This window comes from Lygodium microphyllum, chromosome 30 (assembly GCF_053477565.2).
Source record: "Lygodium microphyllum isolate KBCC chromosome 30, Lygodium_microphyllum_v1.1.10, whole genome shotgun sequence".
Taxonomy (NCBI): Eukaryota; Viridiplantae; Streptophyta; class Polypodiopsida; order Schizaeales; family Lygodiaceae; genus Lygodium; species Lygodium microphyllum.
In genome coordinates, this window is record NC_141164.1 from 40,976,039 (window position 1) to 40,997,363 (window position 21,325).

General features: G+C 38.1%; 1 protein-coding gene across 1 annotated transcript in view; it reads left to right on the forward strand.

Moving 5' to 3' along the window:
* The window catches only part of LOC148009774 (uncharacterized), a 45,806-nt gene extending 26,043 nt beyond the window's left edge, over positions 1–19,763 (forward strand). Inside the window, exons 2-3 of the mRNA XM_087672828.1 lie at positions 16,572–17,094; positions 19,735–19,763. Coding sequence (XP_087528954.1) covers positions 16,572–17,094; positions 19,735–19,763 — 552 coding nt within the window. The remainder of the gene's footprint in view (positions 1–16,571; positions 17,095–19,734) is intronic.
* Positions 19,764–21,325: the final 1,562 nt, after the last annotated feature.

A 21,325-nucleotide genomic window follows, 5' to 3' on the forward strand; every position in this document is an offset into this window, starting at 1 on the left:
CATTGATACTACCTTGAATGCGAAGGGTACTAGGGCTGCAGGAACCCGTCCAAGCATCCAAGAAGATCGAGCAAAGAGAAGTGGGAGGTGGGTGGGATGTTAAATCAAGTATCTGAGATGGAGCACCGCCCGGGTCAAAGGGAAACCCATCCTCGGGGTCATAGAACTACTTGTGATCAACATCCTCTGTGGGCTCATTCTGGTCAATGGGTAGGTCATCCTCCTCAATGTGCCAATCTTCCATGACATACATGCTATGAACTTTGACCTTAGCTGTCTTGTACAGACATTTGGAGGCATGATCAGCAGTGTACTTATCTCCACACTTAAAGCATAGGCCCTTTTCTTTCTGTTCCTTTACAACATCTGGGGAGATGAACCGTTGACTACTGGATCCATGGGAAGGTGATGCAATGGATTGTTTATTTTCAACATACCTATTTTCAGCATTAGAGCCCAATGTTGTCCCAAAAGTGTCCATTCTTCTTTCACCATCGAAGGTGGGGTAGGTGGGTACTTTGGGGCTGTTATTAGGCATAGAAGTGCCTCAAAAACCACTGTTGTATGGGGCTAATTGTGAAGGAATGTGGGGAGGTCCAACACCTTGCTAAAAATGCTCATTTTTACAATACTTTCTTGCATATCTCTCAGCCAATTCGATTGCATCAAAGAATGTGGTAGGTTTTTGGGCCATGACATCAGCTGATAGACTCGGTTCCAACCCATAGATGTACTTGTGCAATTTAGCATCATCACTAATGCTCTCCACATACATGGTTAAGTTCATGAACTGATTTGTGTAGTCACGTACAGTGAGGTTACGTTGGTCAAGAGTGTACCATCATCTTGCCAACCGTTCTTTTTCCACAGGGGACACAAAAACTTGGACCATATGCATTTTGAAATCTTCCCAATCAATGAAATGTTGATTCTCCCAATTGATATAGTGCCACCATGTGTGGGAAAACCCTTCCAAGAGGAGAGAGACAAAAAGTATTTTCTGATCATCAGTGCGGAGGTAGATATTGAAGTAGGACTCCAACTTGGACATCCATTCCTCCAAGTCAGATGGTGAGGGGGATTGCCCATTGTACTTTGTTAGGATGACCTTGTCACGCAGATCATAGGGGCCATGCTGCCCATGAAATCCTTGTTGTCCATGCAGCCTGTGGTGGCCATACATGCCTTTCTGTCCTTATATCCCTTGTGGTGCATTAAGCCCATGTTGTCCATTATAACCATGCTTTCCATGATTGCCAGGCTGGCCATTTGTACCATATTGTCCTTGATGGGGCTAATTCATATGGGGTGCATGGTGGACATGGAAATTCAATAGGTGCTCATCATGCGTATGAGAGGGTTCCCCGATCTCACAGGTAGAAGGGAAAATTCCCTTAGCACCAAGTATACCCTATGGACCATGCGACAATTCTTGATGTGGAGGACGTCTAGACTCATGCCTAGAGTCATTGGTCTTCTCTTGGGATGAATGAAGCAGTCGCTAATTGAGCAACAAGAGTAGTGAGCTGCTCCAAGGTCTGTTGAGTCTTTGAGTTTGAGATAGCCATGTGCTCGATCGCTTCATCAAACTTGGACATCATTTGGCGGTTGGTGACCATATCATTGTGTCGTTCCATATGACGGAGCTCATGTTGATAGAGGGTGTGATTGAGAATGGAATATGGGTCCGTTTCAAGAATTTCCTCCTGTATGTCACCATGATATTCTTGTGCTAGGCTTGGTCCCTCATTCATGGAGGTTCGGGAGTCTTTAATCTCCCTCTGGAGTTCCTCTTGGGCCTTACATTTGCCTTTGTGGCCAGCCATCTGGATGCAGTCCACAGGACCTGTTGTAAGTAAAAGGGGCGTAAGTCTTTGTAGGAAAATCCGATTGATGAGGTTTTGGGCTCAAGTCTAAGGGGAAATCGTCCTATTTGAGATGAGCTATTAACCTTTGGGACAAAAAATGAGTCTGCATCCTGTCCATAGTGACCCTAGTGCACAAAAATGGGCATAACTTTCACACTGTAGCTCCAATTGGGGAGATTTTTGATTCAAACCGGAGGGACGAAGCCCTCTTCGAGGTGAGCTGTAGGGTTCACCCCCAGATTTAGAACACAATTTTCTGCAATGGGATCTTTGTGACAGTCTTGCAGGACTGTGACCAAAAACACTGCATGTCCCTTAGTACCAAGGTGTTACATGGATAGAGCATAGTTCAAGAGGCCTGATCAGCCACATCAATAGAATCTTGAGCATATTGAGCATAATCTTGAGCATCATTGTATACCCATTAGCTTTGCCATTAATGCATAAGGACATTTACTACCATACACCTCCTCTGACTGTATGTACTTTAAGTGTCATACATGGGTGTCATTAGCATTGTGGGATATCCAAGAAGGATCATTGGGGCAAGGGAGTGGAGCCCATGGAAGTACCTACATCTGCATACAAGTATTGGTCTCCGGATCATCGGGAGGTGGGCAAAGTTCCCCCTAGGCCGGGTTGTGCACCCCTTCAAGGTCTTAAGTGGTAAGGGAGGGTCACCTCTCTTTTGTCTTACCACCTCGCCTGGCATCGGCTTTTTTCCTCAGCCGGAGTATACATGGCTGACATTTTTAATAAGCAATCAATATGAGATGCATTGGAAAGAAGACATTGGGCCTTTTCATGAGATGCAAGGAATGATAAAGGTTGGGGTAGGGGTTACCTTGGCAGTCCAGTGACTCACTGCCTACTACTTACCCAATTTACAATGGCTATTATTCATCCAAGATCACAAGACAAGATAGGGGGTTAATGTCAACCATTACAATGAATTTCAGGAAGAAGTATGATGCTTACACACGAAGAGGATTGAACTATTAAACCTATGCAATCTTGAATCTCTCCAACAATGGATTAAGCTCAGCAAGTGGCTAAATTGAGAGATTAAGATCAAATTGGCATACCTCTTTAATTCTTGGGAAGACCGTTGAAGCATGAATCATCATGATGCCACTTGCTCCATTGATCAAGTCCAGTTGTTGGTTGGGGCATCCAAAAAGAAGATTTCAACATTCGAATGCTCCTACTAATGAGGAAGGCTCCCGCACTTGTCCCTGAGCTTGAGCTTCAAGAATGGGAAGCTTCAAGTGAAGCTTTCATGGCTGCCCACAAAGTTTCCATGCATGTTGAACTCCAAGTCTTCCTCTAGGTGAGAGGATCCATTCATGGGCTGAAGGGTTTGTGTGGGTTGAGCTCTCCGAGAAGAGAAGGCTTCAGTTTGAAGAATCCATGGCTACCCCAAACTGTATCAAATAGTCCAGCTACTGTCCACCTTGAAGGTTGAATCTCGGAATCAAAAAATGCCAAGGGAAAAAAGAGAGATAGGCTGAATCAATGCCCAAGAGTGGCAAGGAGTGGCTAGGCAGCAGTGGAGGAATGGCAGGAGGGCTGGGGAAGGGCAGGGTAGCCAGTGCAAAATGCGTAAAAAATTGCGGGGCTGTCCTGCAGGCCTTCTGAGCAGCAACTCCCCCCAGTCCACTACTTGATCAGTAGCTTGGGGAGTCAAGGAAGGTGTTCCAGGGCTAGTTGATGTTGGGGAGTACCCTCAGGCCAGATCTTGGGGTTTCTTTGGGCTGGCAACCATGGCAGCTTGTAGCAGAAGACCAGAGAGAGGGTTGGGGCAAAAAGTGACTGAGGTTTTGCCCTCTTCCAACTCCTGGGACTCTAAACTTGGCCTGGAACCCTTAAATTTTGCATGAAAAGAAGTGATGACCTACTATTTTAACAGTTTTACCTCCATATATGTCTGAGTCTTTAGCCATAGCTCCTACTTGCTCCAAAAAGCTGAAGTTAACTACAGTCCTTCTTGTTGTACCTGTACTTGTATGCTGAGTAACAAGGGTTTTTGGAATTTGAAAAAGGAAAAAGGGAAAAGAGGAAAAGAACCAAAGACTCAAGCTCTGATACCACTTGTAATGAAAGAAGCTAAGAGGAGAGAGAAGGAGAGTTGAGGAGAGAGAAAGAGAGCAAGAAGAAGAAGGAAGAAGACTAGTAGAAGAGAGAGAAAGAGAGAAGGGAGGAGAGAAGGGAGGAGGAAGCCATGGAAGCTGGTGATGAAGGTGAAGAGTATGATCTTGATAATAACCTGTTGCCCTAATCTAGGGCTCTTACACCATAAATACCCTGGTCAGTGTGATGGGCTGTCTAAACCCTAGTCGGTGTGTATCCCGCTTGTTATAGTGTCTATGGATAGAATTGTGGGCATGATAACCTTATCGACTCAAGTAGCTTAGTTGCATCTTCATATCCCAGATAGCTCAAGCGCAATGAATGATAATGGGTTTTATGTAAATAAAATTTACTTGCTACAGATTCTAGATATCCAATGCATTTTCTAAAGAATTCAATCAAAAGTGCATTTGATAGTATACTCACTGAGGGATGGCTACGCATTGCCAAATCCATCATGATCATTAATTGCACAAGGAAAATTTGCATGATTATCTTGTTCTTGTTGAGCATCATCACTATGATCCCAGCTGAGACGCCCATTAGTGCCACCCTCATTGCCACAGCTGCCAGCCCCGACCTCCTCCACCATAGCTATCCCATCTTCCTCCAAAGTCCCTACATGATGGATGAAAAAATAGCACACTGCCAAAGTTAGCCATGCAAAAACCATACCTCGTTGTACCAAGACACATTATTCTCACTAGCTAAATTGCTTGTTTACACCATTCTTCTCTCCTCTCCCGATAAGAGGAGAGATCAATCCACGATGCAGAATAGATGACAAGCGCACACCCTAACTCATGAGGACATATGGTGTAAACCCTAAGATGTATCAAAACACAACATTGATGTTGGCTAACTGATTGCAGCTTGTGTAGGTGAAACTAGGACAATACTCACAATCTCATGTTTGTGATAGGAGGAAGGATCACGGGTTCACCGATCAGAGCCTTTAGCCATGTCTGAAGGCACTTTTTGCTTGCCTTCCTTTCATTCGTACATCTTCTTCTTTTCCTGAGCTAGCCGTAGTTATGGTTGGGGTGATGATCTACAGATGGCGGGAGAATATCCATGCAAAATGTCAATTAATATGTAGAAATACCATAATTTTTTCGCATTTAAAAAAGGTTGATTAAGGCCCTCAACTCATAATTATCGTCTAACACCATACATAGCCTCTCACTTATTATGAGTAGTGGGGCCCGAATATTCATTTGCTTAAGAATGGTTTCACATGAGCGTAACAATGTGCACCTGAACTTGCCAATAGGCTACATCCCATGATCAATTACATTTTATTCAAAGGCCCAAAAGACATAGGCATACTCTCTAAAATCTGAACCTCTAGGGTAAAAGGGCCAGTTGTAGAACACCTTAAGTTTGCTCGATTGATCTCTCATATTAGTTTAAAATCTGTAGGTCTACCATTGCCAGACTGCGGAGTCACACTAATATGATTTGCAAAATAGATATAAAGATGTGTGATTGAATATTTCGTCGTCAATGCAAAGGGAAAAAAATCGTTTAGTAAAAAAGATCCTTATGAGTCAGCACACATTAGAGCCTTTGAACAATACATGAAATGGCTAGTCGTTGAATAGCTTTGAATGTTGGCTGACTATATCCCACGTTCTTCCACCTAATCGCTTCACCACATAAGTGCTTTTGAAAGCATTCCAAGTTGTTTTATTATTAGTCCCCCGCTAGTATATTCAAATTGTATCATCACTGGCAACCGTTCTCCAATTGGCCCCTTTACCCTAGTGCCTATGCTTGCATTTCCTAGGAGCTCTAATCACCACCTTTTGCAAGACTTTCTCCATTGAAGCAAGCAAGTACAATGTTTTATCTTCTCTATGATCTCACATTGAACAAGGTGATTTTGAACACTTTCGCCCCTGTAAATTTTTTATTGTGAGGGAACATACATCAAGTGGCTTGTTTTGTAGTTGAAAATGTTGAGCTTTGAGCACCTTGCTCAAGTATGAGCAACACCTGTTGGCAATGATATTGGACCTCACAACCAATGAAAAATTTCTCTAACCTAATAAGATAAAGTCAAAATAACCTATCTTCATCAATAAGAGAAACTACCTCTAGAACCTTAGATAACTTATATCTCAACCTTCTCAGGATGATCATGTCCTTGTCAATGAGTATCAATCTGTGTGCATGGGAGGCAAAAATGTAAGAATCCTTAAAATAATATATCAAAAAATCTTATATAGCCTCTTGGATGGAGTGGAGAGTTGATATTTTCCACCTTAAAAATATTTTGACTATGATTATCACAAATCTCCCTGATATGTCTTTGAAATGGAAGTTTTTGTGCTACATTATTAAGAACCTTAATTACCTTTCTAATCTGTTAAACATCTTATACCTTGAGAAAAATTCCTCTTAAGGCTTTTCTTGGAATGCTTTGAAGGCTTGGAGGATTGATGGATCTTCTATGGAATTTGCTTGAAATAATTATTTTTGTTTTCTTACAATTGATTTTGTGCTTGCCATATGGAGAAGCATATGTAACAATAATAAATAAGAAGAAATTATGAAACTCGAAATCTTTCAAAGCACTAGGGAGACACTAATCGTGTTTTATATGATAGTATATGAATGAGGATATAATTGATCCAACACCGTATGAAATATGAAAATTGCAATTTACAAAAACTCATGACTCCTCAAATCATGTTTCATGTGACAAAACACAAAAAATCACAATGCTTAGTTTGTAGATTGCAAGATTTAATCTTGACTCATGAAACAACATTGGACTTCTATTTCTAAAGATCTATCCTTTTACATTCCATAAAATGAATGAAAAAACTATAAGAAATTGAAAAAGAAGAAGAATGAGGAAGAAACTAGCAAGGAGGAGGAGAAAGGAACAAAGAATGATGATGGAGAGAAATAATTAAATGTGGAAAAAAAGAAAATTGATTTTTTTCTTTCACTTTTGTAAAGAGAAGTTAGGATCTTCTCATTAAGTCAATCATTGTCACCTTTATACTAGCCTAGATTTCTAGCTTTGATGAAAGATATAAGAATATTATGATAATGACTTTTTAATGAGTTTAGATATACTTATTTATCAAAATATAAACCTATTAAAAATTTTAAAAAAATTATTTTATAAAGTATTTTCTCTCTCTAGGATCACTTAAGGGAATTTTTGAGACCTCAAATCCCCCTATTGGAATGGCATGTGTGGAGTATACAATCCAACTTATCCTACAAAATTCAAGCATACTAGCACACCAATGAGCCAAAATATAATAATAATGTAATAAATTAATGATAAAAATGCATGAAGCATATGAATGCAACAACAAGGATACTTAAAGCAACATGCATGCATGCAAGTATATCCATACATGTAGCAACACAAATATGCACCTACGGTGAATGTAATATACAATGGATTTAATAGCTTTGTGTTTGAAGTGTTGGAGTTCACCTTGTTACACTTTTGTAGCAGTAGGTGCAGGTGGATTTTGTATTATATTCCTATAAGAGAGTAGAGGTGGATCTATATCACTAGTTAAGGATGGAGTTGATACTAGAGATCCAAATGGGAAAGGGGAGGGAGGTGAAGACCTTTTCCAACCTCTATGGGGGGATTATGTAGGGTCTCTAATCCTTTTCTTTATTTAGTTTTCTACTCTAGAAGCCTCCTCTTTTTCAATTGCCCTACATGTTGTTAACTACTTTATCTTAACCCATGTCCGTTTCCTAATAACTTAGGCCACCACTTTTAATTATTTTTGCATTCATAACATAATTTCTCATTTATTTTCATATATCATAGATTTTTTTTCTTTGTAAAATTATGTTATTGCCTAATATCTCCTTTCATAATATTACATTATTACTAATTATTTTTTAAATCCTTTCTCTTCTCCAAAATTCACTAAATACTAGCAAACTAATTCCTTTGTCACACTACTCGAAAAAGAGCTAGCCAATGTATCACCTAAATATACATATACTCCATGAACTTGTTAACTTCTTAGTATCCTTTCCTATTAATCAAAGCATTGCATATACTTCCCACACTTGATTTTCTTGAACTACATTTTCAAATCCTTACTTATCTCCTTACATACATCTTTATATAGAGAGCTTGAAGCTAGATCCTTGATCAAGTTGATAATATCTTCTCTATTTTAGTATGTTATTCACTTCTTACTTTTTAAGTTGACTCCTATGATAATGTTTTTCAATCTTTTCTTGAAGATCCCTCCCTTTTTTGCTAAATTGTTAAGACTTATAAATTTCCTTTATTTAAACATAAATCCACCAAAGTCAACAAGGCTTTCAATTAAGGTAGTTGGTTTTTTACTCTTTGTTTTCCTCATTGAGTTTTCCTAATTTTTTCTTCATTGATTGCAACTCTCCAACCCAATTGATTTTCTTTCTTGTTCTATATTTGCTGCCGAGAACAATGGTTTCAATAAAGCATTCACTTCGCATTATAAATTGCTTTCACATTGAGAGTGAGAATAATTGCTACATGATAAGCCTTATCTAAGCAACCCATTATTTCCATCTCCAATAAACTTAATTGTATCATGAACTGTCTAGAATTTTGATGGTTGACCTATTAATTAATCTTCTAGATGTAATCCTCTATCCACCCACATATCAATCTACTTGCCTTCATCTCTTAACCTTTTGGCCTCAACTTGTTTAGTGTGAGCTTGTGGTTCTATGCTCTCTATCTGGAATACAATTCTTCCACCACTATGTGAATATGATTCTTTTTTTACTTGGAGTGTCATCCATGTCTCCCAAATGTAAGACAAAGGCATACTCATGTGCTACACACACACACACACACACACACACACACACACACACACACACACACACACACACACACACACACACACACACACACACACACACACACACACACACACACACACACACACACACACACACACACACACACACACACACACACACACACACACACACACACACACACACACACACACACACACACACAAAATAATCAAATATATGTTTATTAGTGAGTTATCAAGCTATTACAAGCGCAAACACAAAGTAAATTTGTGATCATAGAATTCTAATTACCTTATTGAGTTTCTTTCTTATTGCAATTTAATTGGCAACCAAGTATCTCGCAATGGTCCATGCAAATATACAAAAAGAAAAATGAAAACAATGAGAAAGAATGCACACAAAGAGAAAGGCTTGTAATAATCAAGAAGACTTCTAGAACTCTTGCAGATGAAAATGCAAAGGAAAAGAGTGCTTCATACCACATGTTAGGAAAATGGGACTTTTTTGGAGGTCTCGATCAAATATTGGGGGAATGGGACAATCAAACACAATATGAAAAAGAGAGAGGAAAAATAGAGATATTATGTTGTTATTTATGTTAAAGCGAGCCTAGAGTTAGAGAAAAAATAGCAATTAATAAGGTTTTTTTTCCTATTTTTACTTAGTTAGGATGTGATTAAGAAATTAATCAAATTCTTGCATGGTCTGTTTGGCCTCAAAATTACCCCCAATGGGGATTAAACTAAAATATATTATTCCAAGTTGGTGAAGAATGTCAAAGGATTGAAGGGTTTATTTTTATAAGATCTTAGAGCTTATGATGTCTTAAAATTTGATGAGGTAAATTAGTGTCTTCTAATATAGATATATGCATTTTCCTGTTTCACATAGAGGCACAATGCATATGCAAAAAGTAAACTAATAGTAGGTGTGGTTAATGATAACATGAGCATTGAGGATAGTAGAACTATCGACTACTATGTTGGAACCCATGAGTCATCATTATAAATTAGTTATGATCATAATAACGACAAATATTATGATTAAATTAGACTACTTAAATATAACAAACACAATGAACGAATTGGGGAGGTAATGGATGAAGGTCATAGACTTCACCATAAAATGGTTAATATCCTTAGTTTTGCTTTATATTTTTTATACATGATTCATCATCAATCATCATAGTTCAGTTATAAGTGAGTAAAACCACAATGTTAAAGCACCAAATATGATTCAACCATATAAATAATTTAAGCATAGTTTGATTATTTTACTTTTCTTTACACATAATTATGGTCTTGTACAACCAAAAGTAACAATGCAAAATTATACATAGATGCAATCAAATTTTTGCAACAAAGGAGATTCATATTTTTCATATCAAAATATATTTTTCCTTCATTTCAAATATCTACATAAATGTTAAGCATTCTCATTATTGTAGTTTATAGTAATGCTTGAGCTGAGGAATTTTCCCACATTCCAAAGATGATGGAAAAAGATATTGTAAAAGAAATTGAGAGATAATTGACGTATAAATAATAGAAATATTATCATTCATTTTGAGAGGAGTACATTATTATATCCATATATGGAGCCAAACTAGTCAGCAGAGTGAAGATGGGTTGGAGCTTCCTATTCTTGAATTTTTTATAATTAAAGCTTGAAACCATATGGGTTGCTAAAAGCTTCTTATTTCCAAAAAATGACTAATTTGTTTTGATTTATAGGTGTATTGGAAAGTATATAAAATTAACAATAAGCTGGGTAAGTATTCTTCTTTAGCCAAAAGCATATTGTTTACCTGGTCTAAATATAGAGATATTGTTCAAATGTCAATCTCGATTACACCCTTCCTTGGGGATGGAAAGAGTTGATCCAATTTAGTTTCCATATCCTCTTCATAAAAGATAACCAAATCAAAGCTACCATTAAAGATGTCAAGAAAGGCATCATCCAATTAAAAGATATTCATGATTTCCAAAATAAGCAATCATACCCTCCCAAATGATTTAAGAAAATTTCAATTTGAAGGATGCTGAATTCGTTTGACCAATGATATAATTAAATGCTTATAATATACCCACCTTGACACCTTAGACACTATGTAACATCTAACAACAATAAAATTTATCATGTTATGAGCTTTGTTAGACATGAGTAAGGTTCTAGAGTAATAACATTTATTGGATCTTCAAGGTCACATTTGTATTGATTTTATGAAAGATATTGGTAGCGACTACTAAGCATTTAAGGTGAAATGATAGACTCATGGTGCTTGTTGCTATGATTACAATGCTTTGAACAAGCCCAAATTCCAAATTCTAGATCAAGAATTATGTCACATCTAAAAATGAATGTGACCAACAAGTTGGAATAACCAAGGTAAATTCTCAAACTACAAATCTCAATGTTCAATGTAAAAAGTTTAAGTTTCCATGTTATCATTTTGGTCGACTTGGCACCTATGAGTAAACTACAGGGTTCAATTGCCAAACAGCAACAACAACAATAACAGTACCATCAACAACATCACTACTCAACTGTACAATATAAAAGAAGTGCTTGATTATGCTCTTGATCTTACCGTGTTTTTTTCCAAATTCTCCTCTCTAATTGTGATCGTCACTTCTATAATCACTTTTGGGTTGTTGTATTTAAGAACTTGGGTTCTACAAATGGATTTCATATCTACTTTCCATCCTAAAAGCAATGGTTAGATTGAGTTTAATAATAGTACTAATAGATCTTCTTCAATGTTATACAACCAATAAACGTAATAATTGGAACCAACATTTGCCCATTTTATAACTTTCTTATAACAACACTTCACACTCTCCTATTGGGGTAGAGTACCACTTGAAATTGCATACGGTAAGAAATTGTCTATCCCCATGACTATTATCACTTTTGATATTTCTACTACTAATGCTTTGGCATTTGACTGTAGGTAAATCCTAGAGGATATGCATGAATACATTAAACAAACTCAATTGCATTATACTATACAAGCTAATAAGAATCATAGAGCTATTAAATTCAATAAATGATTTGGTGTGCTTGCGTGTAAAAAAGTAATGATAACAATCTATAGACAAGTATTCAATGATCAAGTTGGCTCCTCATTATTATAATCCATTTTGTATTATGCATAAGTTTAATGATAATGCTTTTCAATCGGGTATACCACCACATTGGAAAATCCATAACTATTTTCATATTAGTTTATTGAAACATTTTAAAGGTACACCTACCACGACTCTTGTTGTTCTCAGGATCCCCCTTTATTAGATGGTGACACTGAGATTTTAGTTTCTAAAAGGATAATAGATTATGATTTGACCACTACCCAAATCGGTAATCAATATCATAGATGCTTAGTCAAATATAAAAGTCATTTTGTTGAAGAATCCTAGTGAATTAAAAAATCTTCATTATCTCCAACTTATGACTCTCTAATTACTGTTTACTATACACATTCACATTAAAATCCTTGAAGGTCACAGATTTGCCACACTTAGGTAGTGACCCATGAAAATCAATGGTTGCTTCATTTTCCTTTGGGGCTATACCAATTTGCTACATTGAGGCTATATATATACATACACATGTTTACCTCTGATACACAAGGTGGATTCCTTGTGCAAGAAGTTGATAGGGATGCCTGTCCTTCTCAGGTGTCATATTAATTTAATGTGCATGTGGATAATTCCACAGGAGGTGATTCTGTAAAATACATATTTAAATTAATGGACATTTATGAGTTTAGAGTGCACTAGTATTAAATTAAGGTTAGGACAAAGTTCTAACCTATTTATTTATTTTGTAGTTGAAGACTGCTAGATATTCATTTTTTTCAGTTTACTTTTATTATTATTTAACAATTGTAAATGCTTCAGTTGATGTGTAGAGCAGGCAATAATGGCGTGTATTCAGATTACCTAGAACAAATTATCATTTTTGATGGGCGCATGCCTTATCGTTGAAGGCGTGGCACTAATATTTATTTAGGTGTCATGTAGAAGCATGGAATAACTTGGTCAAACTATTTAGTATACATACCAAAGCTAGAAAGTTGATATTGAAGTCTCAACTAAACAATGTCAAGCATGGAAATCAATCTATTAATAACCATGCATTGAAGATTAGGAGTATTATTGAAGCTTTTGTATCTATTAAAGTCAAGTTGATGATGATAATATAGTGGTTGTATGTTTGGACGACTTCGATGAGGAATACAAGAAATTTCAAACTTGCATCAACACAAAAGACACAGTTTTTAATTTTGTAGATCTAACATCTATGTTGATATTAGAAGAGGAAAACTTAGGTCTTACTACATCTTTTCCACAAAGCAAGAACAATTTAGAACATGTACTCGAATGCATGTAGAGGTAGAGTAGTGGTAGAGGCCATGGTAGTGGCCCCAAGGGCAATCTCATGACTCACAGGAGTAGTCACATACATGTGCAGGGGGAGCCATAGAGTGTTGAGATATCGAGCTCCACTCATGATATGCCATGGTAACCGTTGTGCATTTATGTCACCAACGTGTCAGTTGCAAATGCGGTTGGTACACCGCCCATGAATAATAGCTACATGACAACTATCCTTATCTACTCTAGTTCGTGGCTCAGTTAGTATGCCACCTTAGTTAGTTGAGTTTGGTTTGAGACCCATATATAGGGTTCTTCTATTTCTTTGTAAGAGAGTTCTTTTGGCTTCCACAACTAAGAAGAGGAAAACTGTTTTTCAGCCTCCACCCTAGTGTGTATTCCCCCATTGTGCAAGCAAGAAAGCTACAAGTGAGACTCCTTCCTTCTCTCCCACAATCTTGACATGGTATCAGAGCCTTGTTCGTGGTAAGGAGCTCAAGAAAGCAAGCCAAGCTCGCGGTTATCTGGTAAGAGGAGTAGTGTTGCTTTCATTTTCTGTTTTGGGAGCAGATCTCTGCAGGTAGCACAGCCGGAAATTGCAAGAGTGCATTGTCTCAAGTTGAGACGCCCTTCGCGGTGAAGCAAGAGGGTAGTATATGCTGCGGGTGTGGGCTTTAGCCCTCGGTGACCCTGTTTATTTGATTTGAGGCCATTTCGGGGCCTGTTTTGGAGGCGGAAGTTTTCTGCACGCACTCAAGAAAAGGCCCAGTTTTATGCTGTGCAACCACTGTTCTACAGGTCGGTGAAAAGTTACCACAGAAATTGCATTGTATGCTTGTGTGCAGAGACATTGAGAGTTACAAAATCATCCTTGGTTCTTGTTTATGCAAAATTGTCACTAGGAAGTGACTGTGTGGTCAAATACCACTTTCGCCAGTTTTGCAGATTTGCCCTTGCGAGGGTGAAGCTGTGTTTTTTGTAGTGACAGAATTTTTTGCAGTGTTCAGTAATGGCGTCTGATTCTCTTTCACAGATTGTCACTGAAAAGCTTAACAAGAACAACTTCCAAGCATGGAAGTTTAGAATGACAAATTTCCTTATGGGAAAAGGATATTGGGAATTTGTTGCAGGAAATGAAGAAGAACCAGTTCTTCCTGATATTCCCAATCAACAGCAAATGCAGGCATTCAAAGCATGGCATGAGAGAGCCAGGAAGGTTATGTACTGGCTGTCTATCAGTATTTCAGACTCTATGATTGTGCATATTCAGGATGCAACTATGCCAAAGGAGGCATGGGATACTTTGTCAAAAATGTATAGCACAAATACGCAAGCCAGGAAAATGTAGCTCAAGCAAGAGTTGCATAATGTGCAAAGAGAAAGTATGAGCATCAATGACTACCACATAAAGGTGAAGAAGATTGCAGATGCACTTGCTTCCATTGGGTCGCCAATGGAAGATGATGATTTAGTCTTAGTGACCTTGAATGGTCTAGGAAAGGATTATGCACAGTTCCGAACATCCATTTTCGTCCGTGAAAGATTTCCTGATTTTGAGGAGTTGATTGCTCTTCTAATTTCTGAGGAGCAGAGAAATGGTGGTGCATCTTCTTCAGGAGGAATTTCAAAAGAAGCTGTCTTCTACTCAAATGCTGGAAGAGGTAGAGGCAGAGGTAGAGGAGGCCGATTTGGAGGCCATGGTAGAAATCAGAATATGCAGCAAACTCAAGAAAACCAGTTTTATGGAGGAGGACGTGGTAACTCTAGAGGTAGGGGGAGCCAAAGAGGTCGTGGTGGATGGCAAAGAGGCCAAAATGCAAACAGTAATGTTGAATGCTACTACTGTGGTAAAATGGGTCATATGGCTAAAGACTGCTATAAAAAGCAGAATGACATCATGAATGGAAAACTACAACAAGGGAATTATGCATCTTCTAGTAGATAGGGTGATGACAGAAATGAGCATTTGTTTATGGTGCAACACATGAATAATTCTGTGACAAGTGCAGAAGAAAGCAACGATGTATGGTATGTTGACTCAGGTGCGTCAAACCACATGACAGGTCATGCAGAATGGATGGAGGATGCAAGGAAAATGAAAAAACCAGGATTTGTGAAGACTAGTGATGATACTGCACATCCTATTGTGCAGATTGGAAAAATTCATTTGTCTATGCAGGATGGGAAAACAAAATACCTATCCGATGTATTTCATGTCCCAAATGTCACCAAGAATCTGGTTTCTGTTGGTCAAATGGTTGAGCAGGGCTTGCAGGTCAAATTTAATCCTCATGGATGCTTTGTTGAGGATATGAAGAATAAAGGTCGCTTGATAGCAAAAGGAAAGAAGAAGGGCAGAATGTTTATGTTGGATGCAGACCTGTCTGAATTGAGTGCAACAATGTTTGTACATGGGACCGGTGTAGTTGCAGATATTGATATCTGGCATAAACGCATTGGTCATGTAAATGTACGACTTAAATCAATGCAGGCCCAAAATATTGTTGCAGGATTGCCTAAATTCAAGGTTGCAGAAATGCATAAGGTATGTGAAGCCTGCCAATTTGGAAAACATGCAAGGAAACCATTTCCTAGACATGTTCAAGAGAGTGAGAAGCCATTGGAATTAATCCACTCTGATGTGTGGACTACTAAAGCTGCATCTCTTAGAGGCTGTCATTATTTTGTCACTTTTATTAATGACTATAGCAGAAAAGTTTGGGTGTATTTTATAAAAAAGAAAAGTGAAGTTTTTGTGCATTTCAAAACTCTTAAAGCTATGGTTGAAAAAGAAACAGGCCTGCAAATAAAATGCCTAAGGTCAGATGGAGGGGGAGAGTACCTCTCAAATGAGTTTGCAAGGTTCTTGCAGGAGCATGGTATAAAGCAGCAATATTCATGTAGTCATACCCCACAACAAAATGGAATTGCAGAAAGGAAAAACAAGCATATTGGAGAGGTATCTCGTGCCGTGCTCAATGAAAAAGATCTGCCAGATTTTTATTGGGCTGAGGCAGTTGCTACAGCAGTCTATATAATGAATAGGACTCCCACTGCAGCAATACATGGGATGACTCCAGAAGAGAGATATACTGGTAGGAAACCAGATATTTCTCATTTGAAAATTTTTGGTTGCATTGCCTATGTACATGTGCCAGATGAGTTGAGATCCAAGTTGGATCCAAAAGCTGAGAAGTGCATCTTTATTGGTTACTCTCTGCAGCAAAAAGGGTATAGATGCTATAACCCTTCTACTCGTAAGTTTACAGTGAGCAGAGATGTTGTTTTTGATGAGATGAGTAGCTGGTATAAACCAGTAAATGTGATTGATGATGTAGATGCACAAAATGGTAATGCTGCACAGAATTCACATTAGTAGTCACAAAATATTAGTGGACCTGGAGCGTCCTCTAGCAATGGTTCACATTCTTCGCCATGGACAGGCAGATTGAGATCAGGAGAATCTTCTCAAAGTAATGTAGATAGTGGTATGCAGGTATCACGAAAAGGAAAAGAGAAGGTTGATCAGCCCATGTTTGATGTGAATGCAGGTCACTCTTATGTGGATGGTGAATCCAGTGGCTCAGAACAGAGCATTGATGATGAGTTGGGTATTCCTTCTATTGTTACACCTAGAGTAAGGAAGACCAGGGATGTTTTGAGAGCACTTGGGAGTGAACCTATTTTGCGCAGGTCTACGAGAGCTAGGTATCCTGTGGATAGGCTGAAATATGATGGATTTATAGCCATTCACTATGCATATATGGTCAAAGTGATACATGAACCAGAACCCACTTTTTTTGAGCAAGCCATGGGAAAAGAAAAATGGGAGAAAGCCATGGATGAAGAAATGGATGCCTTGGAAGCAAATGCTACATGGAAATTGATACCTTTGCCTAAAGGTAATAATGCAATTGGCTGTAAGTGGGTTTATAAGGTGAAGCACAATGCAGATGGTTCTGTGAACAGATACAAGGCAAGATTAGTAGTCAAGGGGTATGCACAAACATATGGCATTGACTATGAAGAAACATTCAGTCCGGTTGCAAGGATGGCAACCGTAAGAGCAGTCATTGCTATGGCTGCATCAAAGGGATGGTCTTTACATCAGATGGATGTAAAGAATGCCTTCTTGTATGGTGATTTGCAAGAAGAGGTCTATATGGAGCAGCCACCAGGTTATGTGCATGCTGTTCATCCTGAGTTTGTTTGCAGGTTGAAGAAAGCCTTGTATGGCTTGAAGCAAGCACCTAGAGCATGGTCTGACAAGATAGGACAGTATCTTGTCACTATTGGCTTTCAGATTTCCAAGGCAGATTTCTCACTTTATGTGAGAAAAATAGAGAAAGGTATTATGCTACTTGTCATTTATGTTGATGATTTGATTATGACAGGTGACAGTAATGAAGATATCCTTCATGTGAAAATGCTATTGAAGCAGAAGTTTGAGATGAAGGATTTGGGAGAGCTGCGTTATTTCTTGGGCATTGAGGTGATTAGATCACCAAGTGGGATACAGCTCTTGCAGAGGCAATATGGATTGGACATGCTGTCCAAATATGGGATGACAGGCTGTAAGCCTATTTCAGTTCCTTTGGAGCAGAATGTGAAGCTGAGCGCAGATGCAGGTGTGCTTCTGGAAGACCCTACTATGTACAGACGCATAGTAGGAAGCTTGATTTATATGACTATTACCAGGCCAGATTTGAGCTATACTGTTGGATTGGTAAGTCAGTTTATGCAGGCTCCAAGGAAACCGCATTTGGATGCGGCTAGACACATACTCAGGTATGTGAAGTCCACATTGCAGTATGGACTATTTTATGAGACTGGGGTTCAGATACAGTTGCATGGATACACTGATGCTGATTGGGCTGGTAGCATTTCTGATAGACGATTTACCAGTGGATATGTGTTCTCTTTTGGGAGTGCTGCAGTCACTTGGAGCAGCAAGAAATAGCCTACAGTTGCCTTGTCCAGCACAGAGGCTGAGTACAGGGGTGCAGCAATGGCTGCATGTGAGGTAGCTTGGTTGCATAAGCTACTTTATGATATGCATCAGCCTACAGATGGGCCAGTTGTCATTTATTGTGACAACATGAGTAGTATACACTTGTCAAATAACCCAGTCTATCATGCTAGAACAAAGCACATTGAGGTGCATTATCACTATGTGCGGGAGAGGGTTTTACTAGGTCTTATTGATCTAGTCTATGTCAGCACAGAGGATCAAGTAGCTGACATATTTACGAAGGCATTGGGCGCAGAGAAGCTGCGCAAGTTCAGAGACCTGCTTGGTGTGTAGGAATTGGGATTGAGCTCGAGGGGGAGTGTTGAGATATCGAGCTCCACTCGTGATATGCCAGGGTAACCGTTGTGCATTTATGTCACCGACGTGTCAGTTGCAGATGCAGTTGGTACACTGCCCATGAATAATAGCTACATGACAGCTATCCTTATTTACTCTAGTTCGTGGCTCAGTTAGTATGCCACCTTAGTTAGTTGAGTTTGGTTTGAGACCCATATATAGGGTTCTTCTATTTCTTTGTAAGAGAGTTCTTTTGGCTTCCACAACTAAGAAGAGGAAAACTGTTTTTCAGCCTCCACCCTTGTGTGTATTACCCCATTGTGCAAGCAAGAAAGCTACAAGTGAGACTCCTTCCTTCTCTCCCACAATCTTGGCATAGAGAACATGATAGATAGAATGCAAGTTATGATAATAGAAAATGCCATAATTTTAATGAAAAATGTTGCATTTCATATGATTTCCTAAAAAAGAGAAGAGGTGGAAATAACAAAAACAAGAGAAGACAACATAGCAATTATGCATCTATCAGTAAATCAGTTGATAATGAGAAGTTGTTTGTTATATAGCATATGATGATTGCAGTAAATGAAGATGCATTAGAAGTAATGATGGATGATGTATGGTATGTGGATATTTTAGGTGCCTCTAATCGTATGACATCTCATGGAGAATGGCTTAGAGAAATAAACAATCTTGAAATGCTTAGTTTGTAGAAGCAAGTGATAATACAACACATCATATTACTCATGTTGGATGTAGCTCATTGTCCATATAGGATGGAAAAGTTAAGGACTTGGTTAATGTGTTGCATGTATCTAGCATCACAAAGAACTTAGTTTTTGTTAGGAAAAAGGATTTCAAGTAAAGTTAAATCAAAATGGATGATTTATAGAAGATTTCAGAAATGGATATAAATTGGTTGCAAAAGGCAAGAGTGTGGGAAGGTACCTTAGATGTAAATGTACCTGAGTTGAAGGTTGTTATGTTTGCACAACATGCAAGAGTTGTAGCTGATATTAACATTTGGCATAAAGGTACTTTTGGTCACCTAAATGTGTAGTGGTTGAAGAGTATGTAGTCACATGAAATTGTGACAAGCTTGCTGAAGTTCAAAGTGGCTAATATGTAAAGAGTCTGTGAAGCATGCCAACTTGGAAAATAGACAAGGCATGTATTTTCTCATGATAAACATGTAAGTGGTCATTTACTTCATGTTGTATATTCAAATGTGTAGGGTCCTACGAATACTACATCAATGGCTAGATAGAAGTATTATGTAAACTTTATTGATGATTATACAAGGTATGGGTGTATTTTATGATGAAGAAAAGTGAGGTGTTCTCTTAGTTTTAGGATTTTAAAAATATTGTTGAGAAATAAATATGTGTGAAAATTAAGATGGAGAGGGAGAGTACCTCTCAAATGAATTTTGAATTTTTTTGAAACAACATGGAATTCATAGGCAGTTTATATGCAAGCACACTCAACATAATTGTGTTGCTAAAAGGAAGAATAGGTATATTGTAAAAATTGCACGAGCCTTGATAGCTAAAAAGAATGTGCCTTATTATTATTGGGTTGAATATGTCTCTACAACTATACATGATGTGACACCAGAGGAGAAGTTTACAAGCAAGAAACCAATTTTTCTGCATGTTAAAGTATTCGGATGCGTTGCTTGCATATGTATATGTTCCTAATGAGCTAAGAAAGAAGTTGGATCCAAAAGCTAAAATGTGTACATTTTTTGGATATTTTCTTGAGCAAAAGGGTTACATGTGTTATAATCTAGCTACAAGCAAGTTACAAGTGAGCAAAGATTACGTATTTGATCAGATGAGAAGTTGGTATACCACTAAAAAATAGAATATTACAAACAATGCAAAAGAAAAGGTGATTACAAAAAATGTGGATCCATAGTTACTGACATTAAGTGGACCAAAAGTTTCCTCTTCTACTAGGTCTATTGAGAGACTATGGAGTGGTAGGTTGCATGTGAATTGCACTTCTACAAGTACAAAAAAGGTATCACACAAGGAAAAGGAAAATACAGTTGATTTACTTGGTATGCCAAAAGTTTCTGCAAGCTATTCACATGTAAATGGTGAGTCTGATGGCTCATATCAGAGTATGGATGAGGAGTTTTGTATTTTGATTGTTCATACCCCTAGTGTAAGGAAAACTAAGGCTAATGTGAAGGGAACACATAGTGCTCTGCAAGTATGTAGGTCAATGAGAGTAAGATATTCCATAAATAGGTTGACATATGATGATTATCTTGCTTGTCATTATGCATATATGGTGAAGGTTATAAAATCGATTGAGGCCACTTGTTTTGAGAAAACTATTGGTCATGTGCATTGGGAGAAAGCCATGGATGAAGAAATTGTTGCATTGGATGTAAATCAAACTTGGGATTTGGTACCATTTCCTAAGGGAAAGAAAGCTATAGGCTGCAAGTGGATTTACAAGGTAAAATATAATACAAACAAAAGTGTGAGCAAGTACAAGGCAAGATTGGTTGCTAAAGGTTATGCATAGACTTATGGGATTGATTGTGAGGAGACATTTGCTCTAGTGGCAAAGATGGCTACTATAAGAGCTGCCATTGTAGTGGCTATAACAAAAGGTTGGGTTTTGCATCAAATGGATGTAAAGAATGCATTCTTGCATGGTGATTCGCAAGAAGAAGTATACATGGAGTAGCCCCATTAGGGTTATGAGAGCATGGTTCAACCCTTATGTGTGTAGGCTATGTAAAGTCTTATATGGGCTAAAATAGACACCGAGAGTATAGCATGACAAGATAGCACAATATTTTGGGT